The sequence below is a fragment of the Lethenteron reissneri genome, chromosome 19, assembly GCF_015708825.2.
Source record: "Lethenteron reissneri isolate LAM-NWPU_2019-01 chromosome 19, ASM1570882v1, whole genome shotgun sequence".
In the NCBI taxonomy this organism is placed as follows: Eukaryota; Metazoa; Chordata; class Hyperoartia; order Petromyzontiformes; family Petromyzontidae; genus Lethenteron; species Lethenteron reissneri.
This window is the reverse complement of record NC_083797.1, coordinates 9,324,773-9,337,351: the sequence shown is the minus strand read 5'-3', so window position 1 is coordinate 9,337,351 and position 12,579 is coordinate 9,324,773. Positions and strand designations below refer to the sequence as shown.

General features: G+C 39.0%; 1 protein-coding gene across 1 annotated transcript in view; it reads right to left on the bottom strand.

Annotated features, from left to right (window-relative positions):
- The window catches only part of LOC133344241 (CUB and sushi domain-containing protein 3-like), a 403,210-nt gene that overhangs the window by 50,272 nt on the left and 340,359 nt on the right, over positions 1–12,579 (bottom strand). The window contains 5 exon segments of the mRNA XM_061554305.1: positions 2,871–3,044; positions 4,455–4,649; positions 7,987–8,172; positions 10,250–10,438; positions 11,769–11,915. Coding sequence (XP_061410289.1) covers positions 2,871–3,044; positions 4,455–4,649; positions 7,987–8,172; positions 10,250–10,438; positions 11,769–11,915 — 891 coding nt within the window.

Genomic DNA, 12,579 nt, shown 5'->3' with positions numbered 1-12,579 from the left:
TGCTAACAACCTTTTAACCTTCTACATGTCAGCTCAGCTTCACGTAAGCCTCTGTCCTGACTTCTGCTTGCCCCACAGGGACTGAAGTGAAGCTGCAGACATTCTTTCTTCCTGCCAATTAGGTGGCATGCAAATGCTCTCCTAAATTTAAAATAATATTACACGAAGACTGTGCCTTCAAGAGCTTTAAATACAAGTTTCATAGAAATAAATAGCATGTTTTATTGCTACTTACAAATGCGCATTTTTAAGTGAGATACTTGAGAAACGGGTAAATAGGCCATGATGGAAATCATACTTCACTACCTCTGCTTTATTGTTGTCTCTAGTTTTGCAATTAAATAACCACGAAAGAACACAAGCAATTAATAATTTATAATTAGCAGCTAAGTCTTATTCACACACTGTAAATCATACACTGCCATACATTATAAACACAAGAAAACATATGTAAACATCCCTCTGCATCCAAAACTCCTAAACATTACAAGAACTGATGCTGGCAAGCAATTTGTTCATGGGCCTCATTACAATTGGGTAAATAATGGTAAAAACAAAATAATTTAGGGATGGCTGTACCAGGGACACACACATACACTGACATGGATATTTTCATCCCAGGCTGCTAAAGCCACGGAAATGAAAGTACAATACACTGGCTACTTTGCTCCCTCGTGACCTTGACCCACACGCAACGCTGCTACTGTGAATTCAGGAAGGTTCACCGAAGGGGGAAATATTGAAAATAAAATACTGGATGTACCCTTATTAGGCACGTTTAAGATGAACTCTTCAACGTGTTCTCCGGTTGTGCCGCGCGTTGTTCGGCGTGATGTTTAACATTTCGCGTGACGTGCTGGGAAGCTTCTTCTGGAACTGAATTCAATGTTCCAGAAAAAGCTCCCAGAACACGGCGTGAAGTGTTGGACAACACGCTGCACAAACTGAAAATAACACTGGAGAGCGGTACAGCACACAGCCGTTGACATCTACATGCCTGTATCGTTTAAGATTGTATGTTGACGTTGCGGGATGTCGCTCTTCAAGATTAAGAAAGCATCAGCAGGGAGAGAAAGGCTAAAATCAATGGGCTGGAGTTATCATAATATATAGTGGACAATTTGTTAGTGAAATTACCCTGCGTCATTGCCAAGTGATAAGACCTATTGGTCTCGCTGCCTCAGGCTGGTTCTAGTTTTCATTTATTGAGAACAATAAATTGCTGTGGGCTTATCTAAATTCCCACAACAGATGTGGCTAATAGAGGTAAGTGAAGAGTAGCTGCAGCATGATTACACTTGGTCTCTATCACTCCCCAAATTACAAATAACATCTATAGCCTGGTCTTATAAAGCAGCATTCTTTTAACAGTACAATTGCATTGTGTTGTTTACTTTTTTTTTATTGCGGGACAGGTGATTTTAGTATATTTAAAGGCGATATTTAACACTTTTAGTCCCAAGATAAGTAACAGTGTTAATAGTTACATGGAGGGAATGATGTGGGTGGGGAGGAACCTATATATGTGCCGATTTACCAAACACTAATAATGGTGGCCACGGTATGGGTTAAGACAGGGTTGATATTTAAATCAGATTGGAACAATATTAATCTGGGTGCGTAAATAAACTATTTTACCGGTAAAAGGCATTAGGTTTCACATGTGATCCATTTCTATGGGTAGGTAAAAACGTTGGTACAAGCAGTGTTCAATAAAAAAAAACTAAGACAAAAATCCCCTGCATAGCCTTAACAGACTGTTGGGGCAAGTGCAGTTAGCGAGCACCTCTATAATATGTAGATTCACATGCGCACACTGTATTGTAAGCAGGTAAAAATTGGAAGGTAAGGGGCACGACCACTTACGCTTAAATAATAATAATGACACTTCGAGGCATGGAATAGGCCTTGTGGGGTTCAAAAAAGAACACAAATACAAAGATCCCCTCTATAGCCTGAGCAGGCTGTTGGGGCAAGTGCTGTTAGCGAGTACCTATGAAGGCCGGCACGGCACACGGGGTGGGGGGCCAACACCACTCCCGGCCACCTTTGTCTCTCCAGTGGTGATATTTACACACCACACCATGTACTCATTTTAGACTAAGTCGACCCAGGGGAGGCCCATGACCAGTTCAGATAATTGTCACTGGTGTTGGCCATGAGCGGGAATCAAATTCAGGTCGCTGGTTTGAAGCGCAGCATGCTACTGCTCCCCATTAAATAACTGCTTCCAATCAAAGAACACATAAGCGCTCGGGAGGAAAGGCAGCAGTTCACATTCGTTCATATTCGCAATTGTACACGAGCTTAAATTCAAAGTCGGTGTGCATGGGCAAGAAGCAATATACTGATACAGTACTTTAAACAATTGCAACTACACATGAAAGTGTATGTAATTGCAAATACATTTAGAAAAATATTAGTACTAATAATACAACATTAATTTTCATCTTAAATAAAAGTGATCAAAGGAGATTTCATCATCTTTCCACAGATTAGTAAATGGATGGATTTGTTTGGTTTCCAAGGCACGATGATAAACTGACATGAGGCCAAATTTTCTCTGAAGTGGATGCCAAGAGAAGGCGAAATAAGCAGAGGAAGACATTAAAGAAATGGCAGTGACTTGATCGCAAAAGGTTCGGAGGCCGCCATTGGGAAGGAACTAAACAGAAAATAAAAACAATGGACGAAAATGGGGGTGGCATTTACCCAACGGTGGGAATTAACAGCTTGATAACAACAATAGCTTTTTTATGTTCATGTGTTAGTACAAGTGCTTGTATAAACGTGCGTTTGTGCACGTGTGTGAGCAGACCTATTTGCGTGCGTGTGTTTTTGTAAATGTAAAACAAGTACAAGTTTGTTACCAATGCAGCGTGTTTCATTGCCACTCCAGAGGCCGCTGGATAGACATTCTCGCACCACCGAGCCCACCAACAGGAACCCCATCTCACAGCGGAATATCGCTGTGGCACCAAATGTGGTCTGTGTGCCGATTTTATTCCCATTAGCTGGAATGGGCAGCTCTCCGCAGGACATTACTACGGGGAAGAAACACAACAAATGTGTTTAAACATGCAGTTTAGCATTTCCATTTTAAACACTAGAACAGAGAAATTTTGCAGCAAATCAATAAAAAAATTACACTTTTAATATTGGCTTTTCTTCAATAATTGCACGTAGTGTTTTTATTGGCCAAGTAAAAAAAAAATCTGACCATAAAAATGAAGTATTGTCAAAATGGGGCTAAAATCCTATTTTTGCAAATGACCACACATTCTAAAATACTTTATCTTTCAGTCTCAAACTACTTTTATATCTTATATAGTTTACATACAGTTACACACTCTACACATTCCATAAATATTAAACATTACCAATTAATTATAATGCTTTTAATGAAAATGCTTTATTGACAACAGACTCTTACCGCACACACATGCACACACACACACAGACATCCTAAAACATTAGTTGGCTTAATAATCGTAATGATTGAGTGTATGGATTTTATATACATCATCCTTTTGTCTATATATGTCTATTAACTTTATGCAAAACATTAAAATAATGCGAAGCATAAAGATTATGTGTTACCCTTTGATAATAACTTATGAGGCTGGGAGGTAGCAAACCTAACCATCAGAGTTCGACTCCAGGTCACCACTAATATTAGTGTTGAGTGAAATTTAAACCATTGCTGGTATATTCTCCTTGACTAACTCGCACTGACCAGTGCGGTCACATATGATCAAACAAACCCATGACTGACACGGCGTGATAAGGCCTTCATCCAGCAGTGGATTGAACAAAGGCCTGCAAGTTACATTAATTAACTTTACTTTCCTGATTGTTTTATACCACACAGAGTTATTGTATGAATTTATCCTGGAGTTAAACGGAGTCTTTTACCTCCCCTGTTCACCAAACAGTGCCTTTGTAAGTCACCATTACCTTCTGTTCGCTGCATTTGAGTAACAAAAATAAATGTCTTCATTTTAATTTACAAGCATATTATATTTTTAATTAAAATGTACATTCATCACCTTTATTAATATTGCTTAGGTTTTTTTGGAATTGATTTAGCTGAAACTGAGGGCACATTCCCATTTTTGATGCCTTGTCCATCAGCTGAAATAAAATTAAGATAATGATTCACCCTATACGATACTTTAATTAATATTGACTGAAATACACTTTCAGAATAATAAAAAAAACCTTATTCCATTAAGCCAGCTGGCCTTATTCTCCTGCACATTTAATTGTAACCCATGTATTTTTTTATTAACGTGAAGACAGAGGGCAAAAACCTAATAAGAGTTGTCGTTTTACGATAATAGAATACAGCTGCCTTTCTATTATGCAGAACGCCAAAACATTTGCAGTCACAAGTTACTGAGTTAGTCTTGAATCCAATCCAAAAGCACTTATTTTATTTTTGCCATACTCACTTTCACAATTTGGTCGCTCCTCATCCCAGCTCCATGTGCCATTGGCCTGGCAGCGGATAACAGAGGGACCCCTCAGGAAGTAGCCCGGCTCACATTGAAATGTAATCTGAGCCCCAAACTCACTGTGTGAACCATTGACAACTCGCCAGCTTCCATGGTCCAACGAAAAGGCACTGACACTGGGGCATACCACCACTGTGGACACCAAACAGAGAAAACACAAGCAGAGAAAACACACAAGCATTACACATGTGGGTCAAGAAGACGAGTGGGTGGCCGACTTATGAGGGCGAAGGACATGTTCTAGATTTGAAGTTTTCGTGACTGCAAGGATCCATACTCTTTGATTTTTTATTGTTCTTTCGGTAAAGTCACGTTTCGGAGGCAACACAAGCTTCCGTGACTTTACCGAAAAAAACCCAAAGAGTATGAAGGACATGTTTGATATTTTTTGTTTTGTTGTCCATTAATTATCAAGTGATCCTTAGTCATATTTTATTCATAACCAGTGAAAGCCCAGTCATGGGAAAAAAATCTACTTTTCAAGAAAATACAAGGAAAATGTGTTCACAAATTGATGAAAAATTGTAAAATATAACCATACAGGTACATTCGTAAACATGCATTTATACTAATACCCATGCATACTTTCCCAATGCATTGTGCACTTTAAATAATATTGTGGCAATGATGTTTTCAAGGGATCACTCTGTGTTTATATTAGCTATACAATGGAAAAGAGATACCGGATTGTATTGAATTGACTACCAAATATAATAAAAATGTTGATCATTGGTGATCAAGAGACAATCAATTATATTTGTAACAGGCATCCATATCTTCATTGTCTATCCACTGTTGGATGCAGGTCTCCAATATGTTTATGGTCCTGCAATGCTGTAATCCATCTCACTCGGGCACATAAACTGATCTGTTCTTCTTCCACGTGTTTGTCCCACTCATGTGGGGTCCGCTGGCACAAACTGATCTCAGTGCTCTATAATATTGAATTGTGTAAATGTATTTCAAGTGTTTTCTACTTTCTCTGCATGCACACTTTTATGTTCCTAAGATCTTGGTCCAAATTCATGAAAATTTAATTTTTAGGCTTCTCCAGAATTTATTCGGGGAGAGCATTTCTAGGAAATGCATTTCTCCAACTTTGATCGAGGTAATGTTTTCAACAATTTTCGGAAAGTAATGGGTATGTAGCCATCCTGCATTAGACCGGGCTGCCAATAATTTGCTCGGGAGGAGCAAGTGGTGACATTTCTCTGCTAAGTAGTCATTGCAATGCTTGCCCAGCATCGGGGGAGCCCAGCACATGTTCAGATACCACTTACAAAGCTATACATGGCAGGGATGGAAACCTAGCTTTCTGGGTGTATAAGTGCAGCGAGAGCATTACATTGTTGTAACCTCACCTTAACCCTGCGCTAGCATTACCCGAACGTCTTTGCCTTTCAGCCATTTTAGTGGTGAGCCATTTTCACACCTCTGATTGGCACGGTTGAGTACGTACGGTGCGAAAGAAGTTCAACATACGTACATACAGGAGGGGCCAGCATGACCACCGTCCGGAGACGAATCAGCCATTCATAGGATACAAATGTTGGAATAGGGCAAATTCTCACACAAAAGAGGCAATCGACCCACCAAAATGAGGCACAATGATGGCCAAAAATGTTTAATGAGTGAGGGCCCCTCTTGTTGACCAGAATGAAAGCAGTTCTATCGGAAGTCAATAACCATCGTTGCATTCATGTCATAACGTACAAGTAAAATTCGCCAATGTCAGCTCAGTGATGTGTTGGGCCAAGGTAGGGTGCAGCTTAGCGCAGCTGCTTTTAATCTATATACGCCTTGAATCAAGTCAGCAAGAGACCTTACGCTGTCCCGTGCATAAAACGTATCACACTGAGCACATACAAAAATTAACCCGTAAAAACAAAGTTTTTCACTCTAAATCCTTTATATGCGTGGCGGCTAGAGTCCTCTCGTCCTCTGGCTTGAGATGGCTGCCACCTATGGGTCAGATGATTGTCTGCAGTATTAAACAATTGGTAATTAAATATTTAATTTGTTTTCCCTAAACAGTGTAAAATTTTGGAAAAAAATTTTCACGAACATTAATTGTCTCGCACAACGAGTCTGTGTGCAAAATGTCAGCTCGATTGGATCACGGGAAGTGGGTTAAAAAACGACCGAAAGGTTTGCACGGTCGTAAGAAAGCAAGCAAGCACGCACGCAAGCAAGCACGCAAGCAAGCGAACTTAATATAAAGGATTTAAAAAGAGCAGATGCATTGAATCTCCCTGCGTAACTACGACACATGTGAATGTGGGACATTTGGTGTGAGCAAGTTACGAGTTATATCGCAAACTATTTCCAGTCATGGTGATGTAGCTTCCTTTCCATCTGCAAACATGACGCATTTAAAATTAGTTTGGGTGATTCAACACGTTAAATTATATGTAGGTTGGTTCGCTTCATCATTATTCTATGATTAAATAGCTGAATAAGAAAAGTGGCAGGTATTAAAATAAGCTAATTGAATTGATGCTATTAAAAGGGGTATAAAGATAGAGGTCAGGTCATTCATTCGCAAAGATATCTAAGTATATATGGAGTTTTTAACAAATGTATTCCAAAACACATGTTTCACATTGAGCTTAGCTTATCAACAAACATAGCACTTTAGGCAAAACACTGACACACAGCAGCATACAGGAGTTGTTAAAGAGCATATATGGCCATTGAAACTCATTCAAAAAGTTTAAATCCTTTGATTTAAACGCCTCAGGTGTGCTAATCTGATCAGTTATTTTGTGACATTTGTACATTTAAAACAGTCACAAACACTATACACTTTAACATATGTACTTTGCGTGACAGACGTGTGACTGCAGTGCAAGCATAATGATTGCAGAACGCTTGCCATCTCATTTGGCTGGAATAGGAAATTGCCAGACCACCAACAGCACTTTGAAGCAATGCTTTCTGCAGACGCCTTAAATTGTTGATATTTTGAAATGCAACAAGCACACGCACCATATTTGCCCAAGTAATTTGAATAAATCAATCAGAACAAGTGCAGAAAGAATGGAAATTGTTCAATCCAAGACTGTAACCAAAGCAATATCTGCACTAGGTACGTGTGTTCAGTTATTTATTTACGTTCTTACTCACTTATCCAAAATGCATGGCGCATTTGAAACACGAGCAGATGAAACACAACACCACCTGAAGAACGGGTTGTTCTGACCCAAATGAATGACCCAACTCTTGAGCTAGCCTGTAATTCATTTATTTGAGCCCATGAATCGTCGCTACGTGTGCAGTGTGCTATCCACAAACATTTGTAGATGTATACAAAGAGATATATCTATATGTTTAGCAATTTGAAGTAACAAGGCAGGCGTGAGAGTTCTATGCATAATAGGTGCATAATAGGTGGCAGGCTTATTATGACACAATGACCGTTTTATAAATACATTTAGCAAGAACCCTGATAAGTGTTGATGGTTCAGACCCGTGCACTGTGGGGGATGATTATGGTTGCTCCATTGCCCATTCTCCAGGCAGACAGCTGATGCTGACTCTCCGGCCACCATTGTGTAGCCAGCATTACAGCTATATGCCACATGGCCCCCGAGAGAGAAGTCCATCGCATGTATGCCTCCATAGATGGGGGATTTTGGCAAACCGCAAGATATTGCTGCAACACAGCAGAGTGTGAAAGACATAAGAGTTCAAGCAATGAAAAAAAACAAGTTAGTCACAACTCCCATCAAAACCACCTATCACCCAATACATATTCAAATCGTCCAAGACAGTATTAATCACAGGAAATTATTCACCTCAAAGTCCCAGAGTAAATACATGTGATTAGAATAACATTTACAGTATTATTGTAGGTTGTTTATGCTTTATTGAAAATAAAGATGGACACAATGTGGTCAAAAAAAAAACAAACGGTCGAATGTTTTTTTTAACCTGGGAAAATATAAATACGAACTTTAAAAAAACATTGATCTTCATGTATGCATTATTACGTCTAAATATTATACAAAGAAGAAACAAACATGTACAAACTTAAGTTGATAAGGTCATGAAATGGACATTTAGAAAGTAAATTTTCAGGTGGCTGCGTTGCACTCACAAATTAGGCTCCTTCAATGACATTACATAAATACCAGGCTGACATTCACTGTTGGTGACCTTTCAAGCAGGGTTTTGAGGAGGGCATTTGACATTGGTGCTGGCAGCGATGGTGGCTATTACCATTGACAGCATATCCTTAACATATTGTAGAGCATAATAGCATAAGAGACTTATGTGCGTCACATTTTTCTCGGAAAAGGCATGCATCGATTTATTTTCCCAAATGGAATGTACAACATTCGACTGAAATTACTACTACGCGGGTTTTCTCAGTCGTGCTGTGGAGCTCTCTGGCGTGTTTTTGAAATGGTCCGTGTGATGTTCGGCACGATGTCCGACCTTTGACTCCAAGTGCTGGCAGCTATTTCAAGAACTTGAGTGGACCAGCTCACGTTCTGCATATATTATATAGTGTTTCCGGCTGCTGATGGTGTTTGATGTAGGCCAGCTTATGTTACTTATTGCGTCATCACTCGTGCATGCAAGCTCAACACTTGTGCATATGTGCATGCTAGGGTGATAGCGTTGAATTGTTGGTACGTGGAAACTGATTTTATCCATGCTATATTTAAGGTTTATGAAGTGTGTGGAAATATTCATTTTATTACGTGACTTGGGAGGCACGATTGTTGGATTGTGCAGATATAAAAATCGCTGATTATGTTAGAAACTCACCCGTGAAATAATTATCTATCTGCTGGGCACAGTACTGTAAAAATGTATTTCAATTACCTGGGAGGATTGAGTGGGGTTTTTTTTTCTTTCCAATTGTCAGTTATTTACTTGAGAATGTCTATTTTTTTCAGCATGTGAAAAATAAGTTGGACAAAAATCCAAAGGATGAAAGAACACCTTTAAAAAGGCACCTGGAAACTCAGTGAGTCGTTCCTAAGTTAACATGTATTATTGCTCTGAGCTTGCTCTGATGAGGATTGAGGCAGTGATCATCTCCCGATTACAGCCCTGAGCCAGGGGTATACATTACATTCCTATGGTGAGGGAAAGTCTATCCATAGGACAACCACTTTTGATTTCCTCATATATTTGAGGTGTCATTGTGGCGAGATTTTAACGACCTCGCCTTGTATATAGGAGGTCATGGGTGCGATCCCAACACTGACGCCTGCATATTTGGAGTTTGCATGTTCTCCCCGTGATCGCGTGGATTTTTCTCAGGGTTTTCCGTTTTTTTCCTCCACATTTAGAAACCTGTGTTTAGAGTATTAGGCTGCTGTACATTTCCAAAGGATTAGCCACATTCTTGGCCTATTATTGGTGGCCAGGTTGCTTTTGAACAAGAGCTCTATAGCCTCATTTGCACCTCTGATTAACACGTTCAGCTGCGTACCGTGAGAAAAAAGTTAAACAAAAATAAATAAAACGTACTTTTTTATTTTATTATATATTTTAAATTAGTATAAAATTTATCAACCCTGCAGGGGTGATGGGCCTAGTCAACCACCAAAGGGAAATTGAACTCACAACCTTCCTATTGCGACCCGCTCCATCTCCCACCGAACCACTCCAAACTGTATTGACAACTTAAGTAACTGTAGCCATCTGTGCACTTTTCATGCCCTGCCCTCAAAATGCTTTGACCCCCCATCTCACTCGAGGAGAGCGGCACTTACCCTGGCATGCTGGCACCGAAGTGTTCCAGGTAAAGATGCCCAACGGAGACTGCATACAAACCGCTGAACTGCGTCCAATTAGGCGGTAACCCGTGTGGCAGGCCCAGCGAACCACACTGCCCAACTGCCCCCCCGTCTGGCTCAGAACGAGTCCATGGCTCGGGGAGGCTGGTGTGCTGCAGTACTGAGCTGTCAAGATGTCGAGAAGCAATTAAGGCACTGATGAACGACGGTCATTAACAATGGTCAAGCTATTTTTTTTCGTGTGTGTGTGCAAAATGCGTTATTCTACGGGGCACAGAATGTCATCATTTATTATGGATGAATGTTGCAACTTTAAAGATATTCCATCGCGAGCAGCAGGTTTACAACTCGCTCTTTTCGTTGAAGAAATTCCATTTATTCAAAAATAAGTTACTTGGAAATTCAATGCAATGCATAAAATGTTCATGTACTTCCTATATATGTATTCTGCTTCCATACAGGATATTTTTTTTTCGTGATATAAACTCTGGACAAGGCGAATAAGATCAGTTAATGTAAGCCAATTAATTTTGTCCAATTAAAGACAGTCATAATCGGGAGGCTTCAGTAAAAATGTGTTATAGTATAAAGGCAGTTGTGGCAGTTAATTAAGTAATACAATTTTGGAAAATGGCAAGTTTTTATTCGGATGATTTCAAGAAAAATACTTGAGTAAGTTAAGTTATTGCTTCTAATTATTAGCATATACATTGTGAATCCAGTATGTGGCCAGAAATGTTCCAACTTATGTAACATCAAATGGTATATGTGCGTGTGATTCTATGGTACTTATAAACATTTCAGAATGTTTTTCTCCTCGTCAAAATCTACTTTGTATTGTGGCTCCTTGATTTAAAGAAAAACGAAATAATAGATTTCAGAATGTTTTGAGCATCTTATAAAACAATTAGATGCTAATTAATTGATGTTGTACAAGGACTACTGCCCATAGCTATACATTAACACAAGCACAGTGTTGTCACATGTGCCGATATTTTTTCTAGCACCAAGCTGAACGAATACAATTTAATTGTCCAACCGGAACGATGCATTTATTGATAATATGTCCATTTAATAGTGTCACGTGGGCCAAGAGCTAAACAAAAACTATACAGATTTCGATCTTGGTAGAAAAACGAAATCAGTACATTCAATCAAGTTATATTAAATTTTATATATATAAAAGTGTTTCTTTTTTCAATTTGGAATTTAGTTGTTACTTAACTGTTAGGATTTGGGCTAAATATTGAAGGCATAATTTTATATATGACATCAATGGGTCTCTGAATTCAGCTTTACAACATAAGATATACCGTGTTAATGATATGCAGCATCACCATTTAGCTGTAGCAATGAACTACAATGACTCTTTATAATATGTCCAGTCATGAACACACTGATCAATATGCTGGGCAATTGCTGTATTAGCCAAGATTCATTGCAGCTATTTGCTTATATGGCTGATAAAAAAAAGCATCGCATTGGTCCTGCTTACCAGTGTAGCTGATCCTGAAGCCTTTCTTGCTTGTAGCGTGGTCGGCAGACCAACGTACAAACATCTGATTGCTCGCGCTGGTCACATTCAATGGCGAGCTGTAATCTCCACTCAGTGCGGCCAGACGTCGACCCTGGCTGGTAGGACCTTGAGATACAACAACGGGAAACGCACAAAGCATCTTGATCAATTGCCTTCATACAGTGACACATATGGGGAAGATGGACAGCAGTGACAATTCATAAATGAAAACCAACACAAAATTAAGTCAACCCCTAACCCTTGACCTAATTATATTCATGCTTTTTCCTGACACCCTGTTCATTTCCTTTTGGCTTACTTAATAATATTTATTCAAATCGCCTTCATGGATTTTTCTTCTTATATTGGAGCCAATATTTCATGCATTTTATTTGTAAAATGCATTTGTCATGGTTACTTTCATTTGGATTAATTGCCATATTTCATGCATGTTTTTGTATTTCTGTGCAGCAAATAAAACCTGAAATCCCACCAGCTGCATGACAAACCGAATAGGCTACATATTATTTGATGACACTGCGTTGATGGTGGTGCATAAGCACAAGTAAAAAAAACCCAACAAGTTAATCAATAATAGTGCCTTAAATTAACGTTTTTTTTTTATAAGTGACATTTTGAGAAATGATCCTCCTTCACAACACATATAATAACAAACATGTTATTTTTTAGGAACCTTTCATTTTCAATTTATACGATATTTTGTTTGCAAAATGCATTTCAATTAGTCCTACATTTTCAAATTTGAATGCAACTGATAAAACTATAATCA